At 38.4% G+C, this 24,171-nt stretch overlaps 1 protein-coding gene across 1 annotated transcript in view; it reads left to right on the top strand.

Moving 5' to 3' along the window:
* Vta1 (vesicle trafficking 1) overlaps window positions 1-9,710 on the top strand; it is a 62,128-nt gene extending 52,418 nt beyond the window's left edge. The window contains exons 7-8 of the mRNA XM_057763181.1: window positions 2,553-2,630; window positions 9,161-9,710. Coding sequence (XP_057619164.1) covers window positions 2,553-2,630; window positions 9,161-9,306 — 224 coding nt within the window. The 3' untranslated portion in view covers window positions 9,307-9,710. The remainder of the gene's footprint in view (window positions 1-2,552; window positions 2,631-9,160) is intronic.
* Window positions 9,711-24,171: the final 14,461 nt, after the last annotated feature.

The following is a 24,171-nucleotide window of genomic DNA, read 5'->3' as shown; positions in this document are numbered from 1 at the left end:
TCCACCACCCAGCCAGTGCTTACCTTTTTGTTTCTCACCTAACACACTGCAAACCTGAGCTCTATGAGGAGCTGTGGAGGAAGAAGTTATATTCTTGTGTTCTGTGAGGTGTCATTTACCTGTTGACATCCTGGCCTGTGTTTTTATCTCAGTGCCATTTCCCCTGGTTACGTGGAGGATGTAACATCTGGTTCCTACATTCTTACCTCTGCTTCTCTTAGTCTTTATAGGTCCTTCTCTTTGCTAGGCCTCTGCACCCCACTGCATTTCAAGGCTCTGTTTAAATTTGGGAGTTAATCTTTTTTAGCTTCCTAACCAACTCTGATGTCTCCCTTCCTAGGAGTTTCTGTACCATTTACTCTATAGAACAAGTTAGTTAACTGAAAATGTTGCATTATTCTTGAACACATATGGCTGCCTTCTAATATGCTGGCTAAGTGTAACTCAGAAGTTACATTTTGACATAATAGTTGCATTTTATTGAGTGACAGGAAGCAATAAATGCTCAAGCACACTGCTTTCCTCCAGGAGTGGATTTTAAGAGACTTATCTCATTCCACCATATTGCAGTCTAAGTTGTGACCACTGTACTGATTGCCCAGAGGGACCTATCCAAATCCAAAACAGATTTTTTAAAAAAAAAGCAGATGAGAGCATCCAGTGACTAAATAGTAACCTAAAAGACATTACCAACCTACCAGGTATTTTTGAGCTTACGTCAACCCATTATTTGGTTTCCGCAAAAGGGCAGACCTGCCTCGGCTTCAAGACAGACAGGAAGAGACATATTCAGACTATCCTGCCTCAGGCATGTACAGCTGAACGACTGACCGAAAACTTAGTAAGATGCACACTGTGTGTTAAAATATTCTTTACATGGAATAATCCTGCATAACTAGGCAGTTTATGAATCTTACTGTGTTCTTAATACAGCTTATCACACATAATTATTTGAAAGTTATCGTAGGATGCTGGCCTGAAAGTGTGGCCTTCTGTGAAGGAGTCGGTTGAAAGATTTAGTCTGTAGAAGAGTATGAGTCACTTGGGAAGGGTTGGTGTTACCTGCTCAGAGGATGTGGACGGCCATCTCTACTTAAGATATGTCTGCCTTTTTGCTAAATTAGGTTTGACAAACAGCCTCTCAGACCTCCTAGATTTCTAACAGTCTTTGTTAATTTTGTTTTGTTGTTTGAGGCAAAGTCTCACTGTGTAGTCATGGCTGGTCTGGAACTCACAGAGATCTACCTGACTCTGCCTCCCAAGTCGTGGGATTAAAGTCATGCACCGCCATACCCAGCTTTCTAACATTCTTTTTTTTATTATTAACTTTATGTGTGCTTTTAAATATTTATGGGAAAAATATGCCAAATGTTAATAGCTAAATATACTTTGTTAACACTCATCAAAATTAAGCGAAAGGTCACTGAATTATTCAGCATAAATTTCCTGTGTCTCCTGGCTCTACCTTGAAAGGTACGTCCTCTGTAGTACTGTGTGTGGTAGCAAAAGGTGTAAAAATATGAGTTTCTTAATAATGAGTTGTTTTGTAAATCATATCCACGCATTGAAAAGTAGCATTGTAAGGCCATTAAAAGGGAAGCAAGGATTGTATGTATTAATCTGGCATTACAGTGTCTAAGCTGTATGAACTCCAAAGCACACAGAGCAGTCTACTTACTATGCAGACCTAATTACTATTTCCAAGACATATGCCATACAGAATTGAATTTTCAGAAATCATGTGGTTTCTGGAGTTAATCAGCTTGTCTTTGTTTACTTTCCCTGCTGATCTAATCATTGTAGTCTTCTGTTATAAAACTTCAGTGCATTTTGCTAATTTTTAGATGAGTAATAGGCTATATCTGGAGTACAGTGCTGGTTCCTCATTCAGTATGACAGTGTTGACACGGCTTAACAGAAAGTTAAGCTAATCACTCATTTACCTGGAAGAAGTATCATCTTACAAATATTAACTGGAGAATTGCAGTATTCAATTTCACATGGTTTTAAACTGTACTCTTCTGCCAACTTAAATCATTATTTTGTCTCACTTTGTCCTCAAGGATACTTAGCAGCCTAAGAGATTAAATGATGGGAAGGGAGCCTCCTCCTTTAAAGATACATAGCAACAATGTGACCACATAGTCACATACATATAAGTAATATGATATAGGATGAGCAGGTCACTGTTACTTGTTTATGAATGTGTACATAGATAATATATATAACAGCAATTAAAGAAAAGAGGGGTTGAATTGAGAGAGAGAGAGCAAGGGCATACACAGAAGTGGTTGGCGAGAGGAAAGAGATAGGGGAAAATGGTGTTATTATATATTTCAAAGAATTAAAAAGAATTGAAACACTTGTCATGAAAGTTAACACTCATATTTTCCTGCTCATTTTCTGTTCCAGTTTGTAATATAAGTTCAAATTAATTCATCAGAATGAAGAAAATGTTGAAATAGTGAAATAATTGCCAACTGTTGATTGCTTTCCTAATACTTTATTAGGGGATGAAGCACTTTCTGCATATCTCTGGTTTTCATTCACAGGTGTAACGAGTAATACCGTGCAGCCTAGTCCACAGACTGGTCCAGTCATCGATCCTGACCTGTATGCAGCTTCCCAGGGTGAGTCATCCAGCTTTCTGTAGGCTGCATTGTGTTTCTCCTTATTTGGGGTGGTGTTTGTAATTGTTCCTTGACTTTACCATATAAGTTTGAGTATAAAGGATACTCAAGTTTTTTTTCAGTATCTCTGCTCGATTGTCAAGGGAACCAGGATTCTATAAGATGGTCAGAGAAACCCACATCCAAAGATACTCCATTTTCTTTCTTTACTATTTTTTTCTCTACATTTGCTCTGTAATGGATATAATGACACATGTCTAGCCACAACTACCGTGAAAGCTTATGGTCAATTATGTTCCTTCATTTCAAAATCACTATGTGTTGTCATTGTGATTTTCCTAATCTGCACTACATCATTACACTATCCAGAAAGGTAAAAGCTAACAATGATGAAAGTCAGCATCGCTGTCTGCAGTTCAGTAATTTGATGGCTCATGTTGTGTTGATGTCATCTTCTTCGTTTTTCTCACTTCTCTCTATTTTTTTGCCACTAGTTGGATTTGAGGCAAATATTTATTTCACTTCCAGTGTTTAGATCTTATGGTCATGGAAAATCAAAGCATGGTACTGGCATAAACCCAACGCCCATACCAGAGTCACAGAATGGATGTCAGTGAATGGACTTAGACCTGTGCATCTCCAGTTAAACTGTTCTCAACAGAGGGGCCAAAGACAGCCTCTGTAGAAAATGGTAATAAGAAAACTGGGTATCTCTCTGCAGAAGGTTAATGTTATCCCCTTCTAGCTCTTGTATAGAAATCAAATTAACATTGCTTAAAGACAAGACCTAACACTTGGAATTACTGGAGGAAAATATAGAGGAAATACTAATTGTTATAATTTTAGCCACTAGCATGCCTGGTAGTTACTGGTTCCAGGGCCACACGTGTGTGGACAAGCCTTCAGGCAAAAATACCTAGCCACCTCTGGGGACCTTAAAAGGCCCTGTGTGACCCACGTGCGGAATGGTTGCATGACCTACATATGACATAGCTACGTCATCTTATCCCCCTGTGCGCATGCTCTAGGCAGCCTTTAAAATCTGGAACACCATCTTCAGCCCTCTCTTTCTGCACACTGACTTCACCAGGCCTGTACATGTCTCCTGTAATAAACTCCTAAGCGGGTTTGTTGCATGTTTTGTGCTTTCTTCTTGCGCCAGGTAATTTAACTAATAGACATTGGTGGGCCAGTGATTTTATATGTAGATGACTCCTAAAGGACAGGAAATGAAAGCAAAAGTTGACAAATGGTATTAACTCCAAAGTAAAAGCTGAGCGGTGAAGAGGCAGCCTATTTCTAACTAGTCAACTGATGAAAGACTAGTATATGGAATATTTACGTAAATTAAGAACTGTAACCAAAAATAGACCCATTTCAAAATTAGCAAGTTGTCGGGCAGTGGTGGCACACACCTTTAATCCCAGCACCTGGAAGGCAAAGGCAGGCAGATCTCTGAGTTCAAGGCCAGCCTGGTCTACAGAGTGAGTACAAGACAGTCAGAACTACACAAAGAAACCCTGTCTCTGAGAAAAAAAAAAGGAAAAAAAAATTACTACATGATCTACATAAACACTTGGAAGAAGTTGAAATGACCAACAAATATATATAAATGTTTAATATCTTTAGCTGTCTGTGAAACACAAATCAGAACTACAAAAATATTAATGATATGGAGATTAAGGACTTTTATACACTATTATAGTATATTAGTTAAGACAGTCATTGTGGATAATAGTCCAGACACTGAAATAGATCTTCTAGCATGTGATCCAGCTGTCCCACTTCCAGGTTCCCAGATTTATATTCAAAGGAAATAAATCCATAAGCTAAAAAGGTGGCTGTATCTATATTCACATGCCGCTATTCCCAAGAAGAATCATTCTAGATGGCTATCAGCAAATTAGCCAGTAAGAAAATCTGATATATGTTTCTTGGTTAGGTTTCTCTTGCTGTGATAAACACCATGACCAAGTCAAATGGGGAGGAAATGGTTCTTTTCGTACTATACTTATAGCCCATCACTAAGGAAAGTCGGGGAAGGGACCTGGAGGCAGGAACCGAAGCTAAAGCCATAGAGGGCTACTGTTTGCTGGATTTCTCCTCAAGGCTTACTCAGCTTGCTTTCTTATAGCAGCAGGACCACTTGGCAACTCAGAATAGCACTGCCCACAGTGAGCTTGACCCTCCCACATCTATCAAGAAAATATACCACAGGCTTGCCTATGGGCCAGTCTGGGTGGAGCATTTTTTTTAGTTGAACTTTCCTCTTCCCTAAAGACTCTGTTGTGTCAAGATGTCATAATACTAGCCAGCACAATATGTAAATGTAAGCTGTTGAGCCATGAAGATGAGTGAAATCCTGTGAGTTGCTGCCAAATGAATGGAACCAGTTGAACTCTGGAAAGACAAGCACTGTGTTATCTCAACATAGAAGCTGAACATTCAAGTGGCAGGTCTGTACATGCTATTTGCATGTGTTCAAATAGCATGTGAACTAGCACCTGTTAATCAAAGTTTAAATCAAGTAAGAATAAAACAAGGATTAAGTCATTGAAACAGAAAATAAAAACTTAAAAAAATTGTTCAAAACAGACCACATACCTAAATGTCAAAAGGAAGTCATACCCTTTGATGTTTATCCAAAGTAGAGAACCTGTCCACAACAAAACACTACATCCAAGTGTTGGTAACTATCTTTATTCATTTTTTTACCAAAACTTAGAAGCAAAACAATCTCTGTCGTGGGCAAAGGAATAAAGTGTAGAAAACACATATGATACATTATCCTGTGTTAAATGCAGATGAGCTGTCCAACCTTTTAAATGAAGGAAAGGAAAGGAAACTTAGGTGTCTGTTACTAAATGGAACCCAGTCTGATGTCTCACTTGTCCAAAAGCTCTGCACGTGTACTTATGTGAGCACACATTGTCAGAAGCTGGGGTGTGTCTCAGTGAAGACAGAGAGTGGAAGGGTTAGATAGCTTAAACTAGAACTACCTGCATGGTGAGTTCGCCATTGCACTTTCTCCCTGATTGTTGACAGAGGTTTCTGTCCCATCCGGTCCTGCAGTCCTTCAGTCCCAAAGAAATACACAAAGACCTACATTAATTTTAAACTGATTGGCCTATTAGCTCAGGCTTCTTATTAACTCTTTTTTTTTTTTTTGGAGCCTGTCCTGGAGCTAGCTCTTGTAGACCAGGCTGGTCTCGAACTCACAGAGATCCGCCTGCCTCTTTATAACTTATATTAACCCATAATTATTATCAGTGTTAGCCACGTGGCTTGGTACATTTTTCGGCGAGGCAGTCGCATCTTTCTTCCTCTGTGTCTGGATGACCACTGCAGACTGACTCTTCCCTCTTACCAGAATTCTCTTGTTCTCATTGCCCCACCTCTGCTTCCTGCCTGGTTACCCCTTAGTAGTGTTTAATGACTATGTGTTTCAGAAGCATACCTGTTATGCTAATGTAAATATACTACGTAAATGTAATATTGATGTGTTAATATTAAGGTATATTAGTTATTGTCGTAATGAATTTATGACTGCTCCTGAGAGAAAAATTGAAAAACATTTCAAAGTCTAATATTTTTTACCCTGTATATTATTAGAATATAATAAAAACTTACCTCTGTTTTTTGAATCTTAAAATTATGTTACAATATCTGAAAAATATTGAATGTTGTCATTACCTAAAACAATGATACGATCTGTATCTCGTATTGCTTTTGTTGTTATTGGCATCTTTGGGCAGTTACTTTTTATAAAGATTTAGAACTCTGTTTCTGTTTCCTCTGCCTGTGTCCTTTCAAGTCAATAATGGAATATATTCTAATATTAGCCAAAGCCCTAGGTATACTAATTTCTAGAGCTATCTGCATAAATTGGAAAGACCCATCCTGGAAATATTACCAGTTATTCATCCGGTCCTCTGTGTAGGGACTTTGGATAAATGAATCTTGAGAAACGATGCTCTTGTCATTAAGTATTCAGTGATGTCACTTTCCCTCTGAAAATGTCTTGGATGCAATATTTGACCCACTCCTTACCCCAGGAGCAGAGGCTGGCAGTTGAGCAGCTGTCCTCTGCCTGCCCTGAAGGGCCAGGAGAGATGCCTGGTCAGACATCACTACCTAGGACCATGCGGAGCTTTCTCACCTGTTCCCCTTAGAGAAAACAGCCTTTACTTGGTACAGTAAGACTATTTTTATGATATTAAATATAAGATGAGCTACACTGAAATTAAACTGTATCCTTTCTTGTTTCTTCTGCCTTCTCTGTTGAAATTTTATGTGATAATTGTAAATAACCGTAAGTAGGTGACAGATTTTATTTTTAATTCATATTATAAGTTGAATTCCTATATTTTATTATGGGTGACTTAATTATACTTCTTAAGGAAAGCCTGGTATGTTACAAAAGTAATTATTTTGTATGGCTTGGTTAAGTTTTTTAAATTGTTGAAAATAAGTCTAACATCTCTATGTCTAGAAATTACATTTTGAATGTGAATCTACATGTCAATTTTTATTATCTAGGTACTATCTTTTACATATGAATTAATGTCTTATGTGATATTAATGATATTAAGCTTTATGTGTCATTTTTCAGTAGTGATATTTTATTTATACTTTATTAATAGTGAGATGATTTCATAAAAACTAAAATGTTTGTGCTTTAAAATAGTTTTGTTTGTAAGTTTAGTTTATGAAAAAAGGAATATCAGCTTTGTTGTTATGCACCTTTTCGTTTTTTAATGAGCAAGTGATGTGTTAGCAAAACAAAACTAACGTTGACGCTGTAAAGATGAAGTTGTTCTGGGCATCAGAGTTTCTTTCCCAACATGTGTAGTGAATACTGGGACCTTGCCTTTGCATTAAAGTTTACTAAGATGGAAGCAGAGGCTATCAGGCAGCTGGGCAGTGTTAAGGTGCACTCGAGCTACACAACATTCTACTCGAAGAGGATGTGTATATCCAAGTAGCCGCGAAGCCAGAGCCTCAGTTATTTTGAAAAAAAAAAATGTGAAATAATCTAGTAGATATTTTTCAAGGAAAGCGTAAACTGAAGTGCACATGACCAAACAGAAATGAAGGTTGGTGTTTTTAAGTTTGACTGATGGGGTCAACAGCAGCTCCACTGCTACTAACAAATGGTGGTGAATTATGCCTGAGTAGTTAGTGTACAATTGTAAGTTTACTCCTTTGTTCATTTGTGTTACTTTTAAAGCAAGAAAGAAATTCAAGGAAGTTAAAAATTTTCTGTTAAATGAGAATGTCTAATTACTTTAATCTTTTACTAACTCAATGATTATTTGAAGGCTTAATTGATGTAGCACTCTGCATGTTTGCTGTATGTAAATTTGTAAACACATTATCTTAAAATATAATTAGTGTTTATCTGTTATGAACTATATATAGAATGTGGAGAATTAGTGAGAATACAGGCAGCCTTTTCCTATTTATTGAGTGAATCACTGAGCTGGGAACCACCAGGTGCCTTGTACAAAATAAACACTAAAAATACATAGTGTATCTGTGCTTGCTTTGGAAGATGGTAATATTTGTTAGGATTTACTCTTAGCCTACCTACAGTTTCTGCATCTTTAGGAGATAATGTCCAATTTTGCCATTTCCGTCAAAAGTTAAAAAAAAATTAAAGACCGTTTAAAAAGAATCTGTGTCTCAGTATAGCCTTAACAATAATTATAGTATGCTGCCTACTCATTTTCCTCTGTTTCTGCCTTCTAGTCAGGTTACCGTCCTCAACATTTTCCACGTCATTCATGAATGAATGAATGAATGAATGAATGAATATACAAATAAATAAATGTCCATTTGTTTGTTTCTTTGCCAAAGACAAAACACAGTATCTTTTTATTTTATCATAGAAATACATATAGAGACATTCGTAATTTAGATTAAGTGAATAGCATATTTTTATCCAAATTATTTAGTTGGATTCTTTCATATTACTTATATGTAAGAAGAACTGCTAGAAATAAATTTTGAAGAGCTGTTTTATAATTGCTGTTTTCATGTGTAGTTGCGCGTTTTAATGTTAAGATTTGGAGATGGCCTTAAGTATATTTTTACATGAATGAAGCAAAATGTAGAATACTTAGTGCTTAAAAAGTGACACTGTTCTGCATGCAGTGTGTTTCCCCCTCCTTTTATTGGAGGATATATTTATACTCTAGCTTCAGGGAGGGCTAAAGGGTTTAGTCTGTTTGTGGTGTTCCATGAAGAGAGCCTCGGCAGTCTAATATAAACACTAAGCTGCTTTTCTTGTTTCATGCAACCAGTCATTGCTTGCCCTTAGTTAATTTGCTAAAATGCGGACTTCTTGATGGAAAATTGTGTACATATGAGTTATTTTCATTAGTGTGTATCTGGTTTATATTAGTGGCAAAATGAAGCTTGTTCTTTTTATATAAACAAATACATTGTTTCATCTTGAGTGTATAGAGGGACCTGAGAACAGCACAGCGTGATGTCATCTGTGATGTGTCTGAATGTGTTTCTTTTAGGGGATATCCGCCTGACACCAGAGGACTTTGCCCGAGCTCAGAAGTACTGCAAATACGCTGGCAGTGCTCTGCAGTATGAAGATGTGGGTACCGCGGTGCAGAACCTGCAGAAGGCTCTCAGGCTGCTGACCACAGGCAGGGAGTGAAGCCTCTGGCCTGGAAGCCATGTGTTTGCAGTCTCCAGAACTAACACCCATCACACTTTCCTCAGCCTGTCGGGAGCATGGTCGGACAGAAGACTACAGTTCTACTGAGTATGACAATGACTCCTGTGTGCTTCAGATTCCTGGGGAAGCATTCTTCGGCTGCCTCAGCCAGTTGTCATTGTCCAGTGAGTGGATCCACTTATCTCTGAGTATAGAGAGCTGATGTTAGCATCAAACCCTGCTTCAAAAAAGGAAAATGTCCCTGTAGAAAATCATGTTGGATATAAGCTTTCTTAATTTATATACACTAAAGGAAGTTTTTGAAAAATCTGTAATATTTGGACAAACCATATTATGTTGCTATAATATCCTAAATTAAACGTTTAATAAAAATTACCAGAATATTCTGGATTGGAGATCCTGGCTTTTTTTTCCCCCCTCTTAAGATTTGTAAGCCAAATGTGAACATCCAAAAATGGTAATTGATAACAAATTAAATGTAGCTTATATTCATGTTTAGATAAAACTAGGTAAAAAAAAAAAATGAAAGGTCATGGAAGTACAAGGTCTTGGAGAGGTAGAAAAATTATTACTGAAAATGACACTGGCTTCCAGTGACTCCATCCTACCCAGTGACATGCAATGTGGGTCACTATCCTTCAGCAGCAGTTGACTTATATATTAGAAAATGAAATGCAAATGGTTGCACATGGGTGCTTTAAAGATGCCCTTCTGCCCTTGTGGGATTGTAGCAGGGGGATAAAGAAGACCATAGTATGTTCAGTTCCGGGGAGTTTAATAAGTTTTATAGGGTTATGCACCACCTGCAGGTGTGCTCTATGTACATTAATACCAATATTCTTTTATTTTTTTCTATGCACTTCAGAACCAACCATGTTGTGATTTACATGATAGAAATATCTTTTTTATTAAATGTTTTTAACTAAAAGGTGAATTTAATAAATTCAATTGAATTTGTCTTATACATTTTACTTATGCCATGTGGGTTAGAATTCCTTAGAGTAGGGGACATAGACTCTATCATAGGGGATGGCAAGCAATGATCCATAGGCTCTGTTAACATAGGGGACACCAGGATATGACCCATAAACTCTGTTAACATTGGAGACAGCAAGCCATGGCCCGTAGTATATATTTAACACAGGCCAGCAGGCCTATAGACTTCACCTGTCATATAGGGTCTTATTTGAATGACACCATATACCATGTCAAGGTGGTTAGCACACAACATTCTATACATGGTGATTATTCATTTAGATGCTTTAAAATGATGCAAAATACTAATGATAATTTATTTTCTAAATAATCAGGAAATGTTTTCTTGCTGCTGCTTTGTGCCTGGTGTTGTTCTTTCAAGAACAAATAGCAGAAAATAAAGTTGGCCTCAGTTTATATTCTAATGGGGAGGAATTGGCCATCTTTAATAAAAAGTTATCAGATGTTATATTCAATTAGTTTTTCTCGAGGATGCTTGTTAGAAATGTAGTTCTCAGGTATTTCCTTGTCTGTATCAGTTAGAAACTCCAGCAGAGAGACGCAGCTTTCTGTCCTCCCAGAGATACTTTATCTAGTGACCCTAATGTTTGAGTGGGTTAATCTTGTCCAATCAAAAACAATGGAGACAAAGATGAGATCGCCAAAGCAGTACTTCACAAAAGTGCAGGCCCCACAAGGCATCAGTGACATCTGGGCACTAGTGAGAAAGCTCAGTAACTACATTGAGGGAATTTCTGTTAGTAAATCTATGGAGAAACTGAAGCGCAAACTAGGAGACTGGGTGTGTGCAGGTGCGTGTGTGTGTCTGAATTGGTCATTCAGATGGGCCTCAGGAAAGAGCAGAAGGGGTATCACACAGCTACATTGGTGTGTGGTTAGTTACGGAGTATATGTGGAAAGAAGACTGGTTAGCTGGATGGAGGCCTAGAGAACACAGGGTTACTATAACAGACTTGGCTCAGAATAAAATGAAAAGCTGCAGGTAGGTGTTGAACAAAACAATGGTCCAGTATGATATTAGCATCCTTTAAAAGTATTACCGTAATGCCTATGAAGAGAGGCTAGGGAAAGAAGGATTGGGAGCTAAGAGGCCAGTTAAGAGTATTGCATTGATTACAGTATGAGAGGTTGGCCTCAGCTACCATAGCCATAGAGATTGTAAGATCCAGTTGTATTAAGTAGGTCCAAGGGATATCCGTAAACTGGGCACAAGGAAAAAGGTGGAAGTCATGATTGACCTAAGTCTCTAACTTGAAATGTAATCTCAGCTAGGAGTACGGTAGAATTTATTTTAGTTAAAGCACAGTGTTCGTAAGTTCTTGTGACCGTACCAAATAAAACCGATAACAGTGTTTACCAGTGTGACAGAGCAGGATGAAAAAATAAGATAAATTTCTGTCTACAGTGATTGTCACAAATATCTCACCAAGCCCAAGCTCAGCTGAACCAAAGCCAAGAATGGTTCCCAGGGTCAGCCTGACGAAAATAGGCTTTCTGGCCTTAAGACTGCGCCAAGAAAACATCCCTCCACTTCCACCTCTAGAAATGTTGTGTCTTGAAGTGCTAACCTACTGTGTATATGACTTGAACTTCTGCAAACGTGAGGCTTCTCTGCCCTCATTAGGAAAAAGATCTACAGTTCTGAAAGAAAAGAGGACTGGAGAGTGCCAGTTATCTGCATGGCTTCCTCTTCACCCATCCCCCTAATCTTTTCTTTGCAACTCATTTTGTACAGCAAAGCAATCATGCCAAAAGTTTTGGGCCCTAAACAATCCCTTGTCTGTAGAAAATTTGTGTTTTGAAGGAGAATACAAAATTCTAAGGTTTATTTTTAATAAAGAAGAATGTTGTAAGTATGAGCTAAATGCCAGACACCAATTCTGCGTGATTTTACATACAATAACTTTTAACTTACTTCCTCTTGCCACCTGTCCTGAGAGATGGGCCCTATATCATCTCTTTGCAAAGTGACACACTGAAGTCACTTCCAAACTGTCTATTTCAGACAAAGAGTCTATTTCAGGCAAACTACCAGAAATATGAGTGTATTCCATAGTATAGGAATCTGTGGACAGTTTCTGTTGGGGTTAGGGAGTAACAGCAGCTAGGTTTTTCTGCCGTCTTGAGCCATGTCATCTGGTGAACTAGGTAAGTGAAGAAAACAGATCAAACATGAACCTAAAAGTCCTATTATACCTTCATATTTATTGGGTCGGGGAAATCCAAAACTCCAGGGAAATAGAAATGGGATTTAAATAAGTGGGTCAGTAGGCTAGTGTGTTGTCTTGAAGGCACACTACCCCACAAGGGAATTTGACAGTTTTATCTAATGTTAATTACTATCACTGCTTCTCATCTTTACTTTCAACTGGATCAGACTGGGATGTGGGCTCCAATATAAAGCTAACAACAATTCTTGTTACTAGCCATTCCTTTTTATTAAGTTTCCATCCAGTAGACCAAGGCTCAGTTCAGATCCAAAGTTTGGAAGGGAAAAAAATGAATGTATAGTACTATCACATGTCTATCATCATATAGAAAACTGGGTTCATAGTTAATTGATATTGGTAGAAGATATAAGATGTATATAAGATGTTTAAATCACTTGTTGAAAACTAAAGTACTTTGAGATCTGCCATCAAAGTCTACCATGGTAACACTGTTGTGGATGTCAGGTACAGGACATAGAGATGCTACATTGGACATTAGGTGTAAGACGTGGTAGTGTTGTGCTAGAGATTGGGAATGGACTGCATTGGGGTTGGGTATGTGGCATGGTAATGCTGCATTGGGGACTGGGTTTGTGACTTGGTAATGCTGCATTGTGGTTGGCTATGGGGCATGGTAATGCTACATTGGGGGACTGTATGGGACATGGTACTGCTATGTTGGGCTTGGGTATGGGGCATGGTAATGCTGCATTGGGGATTGGGTATGGGGCATGGTAATGCTGCTTTGGGAGCTGGCTGTGGGGCATGGTAATGCTGCATTGGGGACTGGGTATGGGGCATGGTAATGCTGCATTGGGGACTGGGTATGGGCCATGGTAATCCTGCATTGGGGACTGGGTATGGGACATGGTAATGCTGCATTGGGGACTGGCTTTGGGGCATGGTAATGCTGCATTGGGGTTGAGTATTGTAGTAGGGAGCTGCGGGCCTCTTCCCACAGCCCGGCTCATGGTTGCCTGGCTAGCTTATGCCCCAAAATAAAGACACACAAACTCTATTCTTTTAAACACTGCTTGGCCCATTTCTGTTCATGTATGTAGCACCCCAAGGAGCGCTTACCAGGAAGATTCTGGCCTACGTCCATCCTGGGTCAGAGCTTCATCGCGTCTGCTCTGGAGAGGAGAGCATGGCGTCTGTCTCTCAGAGGAGCTGCCCTGCATCTGAGCTCACTTCCTCTTCCTCCCAGCATTCTATTCTGTTTACTCCACCTATCTAAATTCTGCCCTATCAGATGGGCCAAGGCAGTTTCTTTATTAGCCAATTACCTTCCTCCATCAGAGTATGAGGCTTGGTAATGCTGCATTTGAAGTTGGGTACGGGGCATGGTAATGCTGCATTGAAAGTGAGGTATGGGGAACAATAATACTGCATTGGAGGCGATGTGTGCAGCACCATATTTCTGTCTAAGGAAGTCAGGAAAGATTTCACATAACAGGTTGACCCGGAAGCTTGCAGAGAAATAGGGAATAAACAAAGAGAAAGGCTGTGAATAGAGAAGAAGAATGGGAAATTAATTATTTGGTGGTATTATGCAAAGGCCAGGAGCCGGAAATGTTGCAGGAATAGCATTTGCATCTCTTCAAAATTCATCACTGGAAAGCCTAACTACTAGTATAATTATTTGGATAATTATATGGCTCTTAGGAGAATAATTAGTGTTGTCTAAGATCAACAAGACTCTAACCCTGTGGAGTTGGTGTCCTCATGAAAGGAATGAACAGCGGAGCCCACTCTGCACAAGGACAGAGCAGCTGTGTGAGGAAACAGTGCTACTCTTAGCTGCAGCACCTGCCTGCCTTATTAGTAACCAGAGGAATTTTATTCAGGTCACAGCCTTGCCATTTGTATAGGTGTAAGGAACATTCACCATCCCTTGAGAAAGAAAAGGACATTGCCTTTCTCTCTTATACTGTGCATGTATTATTTTCTACAACCAGCAAGGATCCTTTAGCAGTAACTTGGAAAAGTTACTATGACTTCTTAGCTGCACAGAAACTGAACATTTATTTTTGTTTATCCTTCTGTCACATGACAAGCCTCTTAATTTCCAAGCTCTTTACACATGTGTGATCATTAGTAACTCGCCTGTAAACTGGCGCGTGTCTCAAGCATGAATGACTGAAAGAATTATACAGAAATCACCAAATAAAAATGAATCTTCTAAAACCTATGCTCTTTAGTATCACATTACGAGGTAAAATTATAGTGATAATTGCATCTTACAATATACCTAGGCTGGATATGTTGAGTGTCAAAGCACTTGCTTAGCATGTACAAGGGTGTGGCTTTAATCCCCAGCTCTGGTGATGTGTGATTCCCCTCTGTATGCTGTGAATATCATTATTTAATAAACTGGCTTGGCCTGATAGGGTAGAACAGAGCTAGGCACTGAAAACTAAACTGAATTCTGGGAGGAAGAGGTGAGGAGAAGCCATGTAGCCCCGCAGGAGACAGACACCAGAACTTTAGCCGGTAAGCCACAGCCACGTGGTATTCATAGCATACAAAGGGAAATCCCACATCAGAAACTAGACCATCATTTAGGTTTTATTTTTATATCTGTCTTTAAATGGTCAGAAACGTATAATTGGAATCTTGTGTCTTATGCTTAGCACTTTATAACTTCTTAACCAAAGCCTGGTGATCTTAAGTTGACTAAATAGCCATGACAGCTCAAACCTCATTCATCAGAAATGCCCTTACCTTTGTCAGTCACTTCTCTGGGCAGCATGACAGGAACACAGGAACAAAACATATGTATCTCTGATTTTTAGCAGATGGAAGTAGGAGAGCAAATAAATTACTCATTGTTTTTCTATTACATTACAATGTTTTTCAACACATTATACTTTCATCTGTGTGTTTATTGTCTGACATACATAGTGACATATACACTTATGCAAACATATTAACAGGGCACTCTGATTTTCTACTTAGACTACTATGATTTTTTCTCATAAATAATATCAGAAAATGAAGAAAATTATATCAAAGCATAAGGAAGAGTCTTGAAACTTGTTATAGTTACTTGCAATAAATTTATCTTTCAAAGCAGCTAGTTTTTCAGATATACTTAAAATCAGGGGATGTTAATTAAAGACTATTTTGAGAGGGCTGAGAAGTGAAAAGTGAGCTCCACAAGTATATGTATGTGTTTGTAAGTAACTTGACATTTTATGTTTCAAGTCCACAGCTATTTACAAACTTTGCTTCTGTAAAAATAAAATATACAACTAAGAGAAAAATCATCATCATACCTTCAGACAGAAAAGTCACATCAAAGAAGGGAAGAAGCCCACTGCAAACAAAAAGCAATGGTTGGTTTTCTGTTTCCTAAGTATTACAGTAGATATTTCCTAATTGTCCTGCATCTATTGAAATGATTTTGAAAAAAATCTCCCTCTCCTTGAACTCTTGAGCAGAGGCTGAGCATTTCTTATCTGAGATGCTTCGGACCAAATGTGCTTTCAGAATTTAGTATACCTACAGACTTCACCGGTCAAACATTTCTAACATGAAAAATTCAACCTAAAATGCTCCAAAATATAAAACTTACTGAGGGTTATATAGGTAACCCTACCTAAACATTTGACCTTAGGTATCCTGTCAACAGGGATGTCCAACCTAAATAGTATTTGCTTTCCATATTTTCCAACTCTTGGAAAGAACGAACGGATTGTTCTTTGGTTAATTTGATTGCTTAACCATGCAATCATTATGAATGAAATAACTGTTTATTCCTGCTATTTGTTAGTTTGCTCTAATATCTTCATCAGGCTTACTTTCTAGCAGTTTTGGCTCTGGCAGAGAAACCTCCCTGCCACACAAATATAGCAAATTTTTGCCTGTTATTACTATGGTTTCAATTTTCCTCAAGGGCATTTATTGACTGACTTCTTGGCATATTATCATTACAATGTTCAAGACTTTTTACTTACTCCCTAGAACTGATGCCAGGATTTAGGTTTTCAGAACATGCTATGTTTCACGTTACAATGAGAAGTGGTTCAAGGGCTACAGCCTCATCTGAGTTTCATCAGTTGAAGCCCAAGTATTTGCGCTTGAATTTCAGATCTTCCTACGGTGCTATCCATTTAACTTGGCAAAATCATTTTATATGCGGGAAAGCAGATGAGAAACTAACATAGGAAGGTCAGAAGGGCAAATCTAAATCTTCCTCTGTTTTGATTCCTCCTGAATCTAAGCTGCATGTTTTAATGCTGTGTATCTTATAAAATGAGCAGGACTCAAATAAGGGAAGTTTGGAGGCTGTTAAAATTTGGGCAGTAGTGGCACATGCTTTTAATCCCAGCACTCGGGAGGGAGAGGCAGGCGGATCTCTGTGAGGCCAGCCTGGTCTACATGAGCAAGTTCCACGACAGGCTCCAAAGCTACAGAGAAATGTGTTGAAAAACCAAAACAAGAAAAAAAAAAAAGAATGTAAGAGGAAAATGAAATTATGAGAATTTGAGAAGTTGTGTGAGTTTGTAACTGCAGTAAACTGTTCATTTAGTCCTGAGGCAAAACTTCCTAGTACAGTAGGGTACAATGGGTCACACTGTTCCCGGTGAGGCAGGTGGCAAACTAATCTCAGTATCCTGGTTAGTTTATGGATCTGTTCAATATATCACTGAATAACTTTCTGAAGGAAAACCCCTTACATTCAACATGGCTTTCTTGTTCACTTACTGCCTTGGCGTCGACTCTACAGGCTGCCACATCAGAGTGATTAAATGCAATAGGAATAGCCATGGCTCTGGATACGGGGAAGTCTAAGACCAAACAAGCAGCACATTCACTGTCTCGTAAGGGCCCATTCTCTTGCTGTATCTTCACATGGAAAGGAAGTAACAAACTTCATGGGGTCTGCTTGAAAAAAAGCTCTAATCCTGAAGGCCCCTGCCTCAGTACGTTTGCCCTAGGGATCCATTTAATGTACAACCTCGAGAAATATGGAGTTTCAGACCATAACATGATTATAACATACTTTGGGTACATAAATATGAATTCTTTGAGGATCAGGTAATACTGTGTCTGTCTCCATAGCTATAATTTCTCTCCTGTCAAGAAAAATGAATATTGCACTTAGAAACAGGTACACGGAAAAATGTTCTTATGGGAAGCCTTACTCTCTCTGAGGAGTGGATGGGGAGTGGAGGGGGGGGAGGTAGATGGGGTGGGAGGAGGGGAGAGAACTGCAATTGGTCTGTAAGATTTCAATTTAATAATAAGAAGAAAGACAAAAGAAAACAACATAAAATAACAAAATATATATACATTCAGCTCTATTCTTATTCTTCCCGGAGCTGAGCTGTTTATTCCAATATCGTGTATGCTCTGGCTTCCTTGTGACCTCCACCCTGTCTGGTTTATGTCTCTCGTCATCTCAACTGTCAAAATGAGCACAGGGTTCCCCCGAAGGCAGGGCCTGTGAAGCAGACGGAAGAGTTTGGGACAGGGAGAAAGGCGAAATACTTAGGCAGGCGGGACTATAGAGGACAAAAGGCAGTGTGCACTTCAGGCTCCATGATCTCCAAGAAAGGAAGTCCTGCTGAGAGGGTGTTGTTTAGTAAGGGTTTAGGGACCTAAAATGCTGCAATAGTTCTTAAGACAATAGTAAGAAGTTCACGGTGTTCTTTTCTTTAAAAATCGTGAGCTGGAGTGATGCTCGGTGGTTAAGAGCACTTGCTGCTCTAGCAGTGGACCTGGGTTTCTTTCCCAGCACCGACATTGTAGATCATAAGTCTAAATCAGGGGGGTCTGACACCCTCTTCTGGCCTCAGGAACCAGGCATGCAAGCAGAGCAATAGGTTTTATTTGTATTTATCTTATGTGTAGACACCCATAAAAAGAAATCCCCAGGACTTTCCCAAATCACCCAGCTTTTTACATTGTTGGACTAAATGTAGAAATAGCATATCATTCCAGACAAGGTTTTTGACAACAATAAATGTGTATTTTATTACTTTTTCTGCCAGGTTGGTTGCTTGTTTATTTTTTGAGATAGAGTCTTGTTCTTTATCCCAAGCTGGTCTTGATCGTAGAATCTTCCTGTGTGCAACCAGAGGCCCGTGCCACCAAAATGCAAGCAAAGGGGATGAATCTTAACAGCGGTGTGTTTGATATAGTCACAAGTGACCTCAGAAAATTCCTAGTGGTTAAGCACTGCCATTATTAAATTACTTGGACTAGTTCATTAATCCGGGAAATTTTACTTCAGTCCTAATGGAGTGTTACAGTGGTGTTGATGCAGATTCACAAATGCTTCTGGATCAAACGACTTTAGAAATTAATAATTAAAGACTTTTTTAATAAGGAATGGAACTGATACAGTTACTTGCTGCATATCACAGAGCTGTTAGGAGGGAGGGAGAGAGGGAGAGGATAAGGTCATACCCCTAACACATGAACCACCTCGAATGGTGGCACTTCCCTGCAATCCTGACACTGTCAGGATATAGAGGCAACAGGGTTAGGAGTTCAAGGCCAACATATCATTAATATGTAGTCTGAGACCAACCTGGACTAAATGAGGCACTATTTTTTAAAAAAATGATAGTCAAGTAAATCTTAAAATTTGCTGTAGTTGCCAACATATGTATATAAACTCAGTGAGGGTCTTTAATTGCTTAATTTTTTAATCACTTCATGAATATTCACTATCTTAAAGTTTCCTCCACTATGGGAAATATAAAGGGTATATCAAATATCACTTTTGTTTTCAAATCTTCTGACCTTATTAGGAAAGGAAGAACTCACATAAACAGGTACCTCTTGTTCCCAGACAGTAGAATAAAAAGCAAAGCTTAAGGTCACTGTCGTTCCCTACGCATGCTCATGGTAGCAAAAATCAGGTCTTGGATGTAACTGGACTTTTCCGGGATAATGGAAATTCACTCACTTGCTGTCAGGAGGACATTGCTGTGGCATCTCTTGATGCAGCCTTTGAGCACAAGAACAGAGCCCTACAAGAAAGTCTCAGTTGTTAGACTGATGTGGGAGTCTTCTGTTTTGTGTTGATTTCATTGGTTAAATAAAAAAAAAAATGTCTTGGCCCTTTAATAGGACAAAAAATTAGGTAAGCGGAATAAACAGAACAAAATGCTGGGAGAAAGAAGCCGAGTCAGTCAGTCGCCATGATTCTCCCACCTAACACAGAAGCAGGTTAAGATCTTTCCTGGTAAGCCATACCTCATGGTGCTACACACATTATTAAATATGGGTTAAAGCAAGATGTGAGAATTAGCCAATAAGAGACTGGAACTAATGGGCCAGGCAGTGTTTAAAAGAATACAATTTGTGTTATTATTTCCAGGTATAAAGCTAACCATGCAGGACCCGATGGCGGGAAGCGGCCTGCAGCTCCTCACTACATTAGATAAGGACAAACATAAGCTGTTAATGTTTTAAATCTTTGCCGGAAGCAGAATTTCCTATAATTATCAATAAAAACATCCAAGTGTTATCAGTCACATCCCTGGCTGTCATCATCACATTGCCATCGTGTAGTCAATGTAGCAATGGCTACTACAGTCTGATTCTCCTGCCTCCACTCCCAAGTGCAGGGATGGGAGCCTCGTTGGCTAAACATATGCATTCTAAAAAGCAGAGAACTTTTCCCAGACTTGAGCAAAATGGACGATGTAAAAGGACTGATCTGCCTTTGTAGACTCTAAAGATGGAAAAGAAAGCAGAGAGCCAAGAAATATGGGTGGCCCCAGGAAGCTGGGAACCACAAGGAAACAGCGTCAATCAGACATCTTCCAAGAAAGAAAGAAAAAAAAAAAAAAAAAACCAACCTTGTTGTGCTTTAGTATTAGCCCCCTGAGATTTCTAGCAGTCTCTGACCTCCAGAACTGTCAGGTAATAAATCTGGTCTGATTAATCCACTAAATCTTCTTGTTAACAGTGGCAACAGAAAACTAGTACGCTATTCATTTTATTGTATTCTGAGGAACTTCAAAGTTGTTAAAGCACATGTTATTATAAAAAAATAGCCTAGGAGTATCTGGAGCTACAATTAAACGTAAATTTGTACTAGTCTGATATTAACATAAAGGAATATACAGTCCTAGGTAAAAGTGTGTGTGTATCTGTCTGTCTGTCTGTCTGTGTGACTGTGTGTCTGTGTGTGTATGTATTCACAATTATCCAAATGTTTTGGATAAAGCTTCTGTAGTAAAATCTCAAGTATAATTTTCTTTCAAGTCTGACCTTCCACTCTACTTTCTCAATGATTCACATATTTTTGGCTTCCATCATTTCTGTATTTGGATTACATTTACATGTGTAATTCATTCATGCAGGAACAAAAGCCAAGGGAAGAATGATTGTAACTCTTTTAGTCGGTATTATCACTTTATGAGCTTCCAAATGAGCCCCTCGGCTTTTACAGTACTATTCTGGGTAATTGCTGTAGGAGGATGGAAACCCAATGAAGATGTGTCTCAAGGGACAACATATTCCAGTAGTGACAGGGTTGCTGGACATTTCTTGAATGGAATTCTTAGGGCCATCCTTATCCTGTTCTACTCCTGTCAAAATAAACTTTTAAAACATTTCTATACTTTTGTTAAGTGTAAATAGAACCTTTTGAAGGATTTGGCTGATTAAAATTAGCAGCCATCCTTAAGTTCTTTAAATTTGGATTATTTGGGTAATTTACATTATATATAAAGGAATTATTTGGGTAATTTAATACAATGTTTTCCTTCTGAAGTTATGTTTTATTTTTTAAACCTTTTTATTTCTGTTGAAGTTTGGCTTTTGAATATATAAAGTATGTTTACCTTTCTAATACAACAAAACATAACCCATTTTAAAAATGAGAATATAAGTCAGTCATAGAGAGCTTGCTTGGAATGTGTAAGGCCCTGGGTTCCCTTCCCAGTGCTAAAACAATAAAAGATGAAAGAAAGAAAGAAAGAAAGAAAGAAAGAAAGAAAGAAAGAAAGAAAGAAAGAAAGAAAGAAAGAAAGAAGAAAGAAAGAGGGACGGAGGGAGGGAGGGAGGGAGGGAGGGAGGGAGGGAGGAAGGAAGGAAGGAAGGAAGGAAGGAAGGAAGGAAGGAAGGAAGGAAGGAAGGAAGGAAGGAAGGAAGGAAGGAAGGAAGTTGAGTCGCCATTCATCAGAGCAAGGAAAATCTTATGGCAGATACTGATCGCGGTACTCAAGTCTAGGAATGGGTCCTTGGAATCCAAACGAAATGTTTTTCCTTTACAAAATCCCACTACACTGTAGTCATCTTCCCTGTCTCCTGTTAGGCCCTACCCAGAGCGCCTTCTCTGGTGATCACCTTTTAGAAAGTAGGCACATGGTTCATTAGAAATCAAAAAAGACAAAAATTAAAACTGGCAAGGCAAATACTGTAAATCCAAAGGCTATTGGTCAAGTTGCTCTTGAAACCTTGTATAAGGGAATATAGTTTTTCTTTCCAAGGAATCCTAAGGGAAGGCAAATATGCTGCAGTTGTCTGTAGCCAAATCAAGAATATGCAGCATAAGATAAAGTGTGATATCTGGCCCTTGCACCAAAGAGAATCCCAACAGGAATGTTGCCAGCTTTCCACCAAGAAAAAAAAAAAATTAAGCAGAAAAGTCTCCCTTCCATACTTCAGGAAGCTGAAATGTCTTAACGGGCATTGAAAACTAATACTTCTCATTACTTTGGACATGGCCACATTTATTTTTATTAAATTGTACATGAGATACTTTCAGAATGCCACACAGAAAGCTTTTTTAAAGAGAAAAGTGGTGCTTTTATTCAATTTGAAAATCTTCAAAACATTAAGTTGTGTTTCATAGAGTTTTCAAATACTGTTTTGCCAAAGCAGTTGCCTATGCCAATACCTATGGGTGGAAATCTCATGCCTCGGATATCACCCCTCAATTAAAATGGCCTGTTTGGTTTTTCTGGCTGTGGATCAGTTTAGATCCTGGAATACACTCAGCAAGCTTGCTGTCACCAAACTAGCTCTCCAGCTTTTGCTGCCTTTCATTTTAACTAAAATACTTGCCGCAAGTATGTGTACTACAGTCGTAAATAATATTTTAAAAAGATTATATTTGTTGGTGACAGAAACAGTTTACAAAAGCAAATGAGTTTTAAATCTCTGTAGACTAATAAAGAATATACAATCTCAGACTATTAGAGAAAATATTTAGGAGTTCATCTTTGCAAGGCTGGATTATATTACTAGGGTGTACATACATGCGTCAAAATGCATACTAGCACAAAGGTATCGTCAGGATTGTTTCTTCTGAATTTGAAGATCCAGAATGGCATGTCTGTTTAGAAGGTGTCTCTTTTATGAATGCAATGGACAAAGCCAGGTTTTATAGATTGCAGTTCTACCACCACCTGAAGGATTTTTATCATTTCCATGTGATTGGGAGAAGAGGAAACAGGCTTCCAAAGGGTATCTACATATCCTTAAAGCTTTTGTACAGTAGGGTTGATCGTGTCCCCTCAGATTTCATTAAAATCATCACATGCTACAGTTAACTGCAAAGAACATAAGAAACAGTACAGCCATTCTTATAAGCTAGTCATTCTATGACTGTCTCATGGGAGCAAGAGTATGAAACAGGATATCACTATATAACATTGGCTAGCCTGGATTTCATTATCTTTTACACAGCATAACCGTGTGTCTCATTGTCATGAAATGTCCTAAATTCTCAAAACACTTTAAATGCCATATTCTGTAGTCTTTGAAAGATTTGAAGAACCTAAATAACATGACTACAAGCTTTACTATTATAGATGACTCTCTATTAACCTTTATTTCTTAATTATACATAACATTTTAAATGAGCTGCACAAACACAATACCTTAATCAAGAGCAGAAATATACATATAACAAAATTGACCTTAAATTTATATGAATAAACCAAGATCCATACCAATGTAAATCTCTATAGCATACCCCTCTTTAAATATAAGCATAGTTCTCTCCAAACTGCTTCCTGCTTTTTGTTGGGCAAAGCAGTTTTGGGGGGTGTTCATGGCAACTTTTCAGGGAGTCTTTCTACATCAAGGCACATTAGTCTGGAATTAATCCACAGGTTTTTATCTTCTGTGGAAACAAAAAAAGAACCTCTTTTCCAAAACAAACTATCCTTAGACTCAAATTTTGAAGACAAAATACGCTTAAAGTATTTTAGTTACTTAGCTCCTTCACAGTCAAAAAATTCAAAGAAAACACAATAATATACATAATCCAGACTCTCTGTGAATTTTCCATTTTTATGTGGCTTATTTTTATTTACTCTGTTTAATCTATGATTGACTGTACTCTGCCTCTTTAAAGACTTTACCTTTTTTAAAAAAAGAATTTACTTTTTTTTATAACTGTCTATACTTTGTTTCTTTCCCAAGCCTTTGTACATTTATCCAACACTATGACTCATTTAGGGTTTTTTTTTTTTTTTTTTTTGTCTGAGTCTGTATCTACAATTATTTTCTGACCAGGAGTGAATCTTAAAATGCTAAGCCCTTCTTATAAATTTAAGCTGTGGCATTACTAGGGTATATACAGCACTTCCTGCTTGCTCTGCACAGTCCAGCATGGTGGAGCTGTTTGCTGCCTCTGAGAGCCATGCTCACAGCCCCATTT

Source organism: Chionomys nivalis, chromosome 2 (assembly GCF_950005125.1).
Source record: "Chionomys nivalis chromosome 2, mChiNiv1.1, whole genome shotgun sequence".
Classification (NCBI taxonomy): domain Eukaryota; kingdom Metazoa; phylum Chordata; class Mammalia; order Rodentia; family Cricetidae; genus Chionomys; species Chionomys nivalis.
Note: the sequence above shows the minus strand (reverse complement) of the source record. Positions and strands in the feature narration are given on the sequence as shown.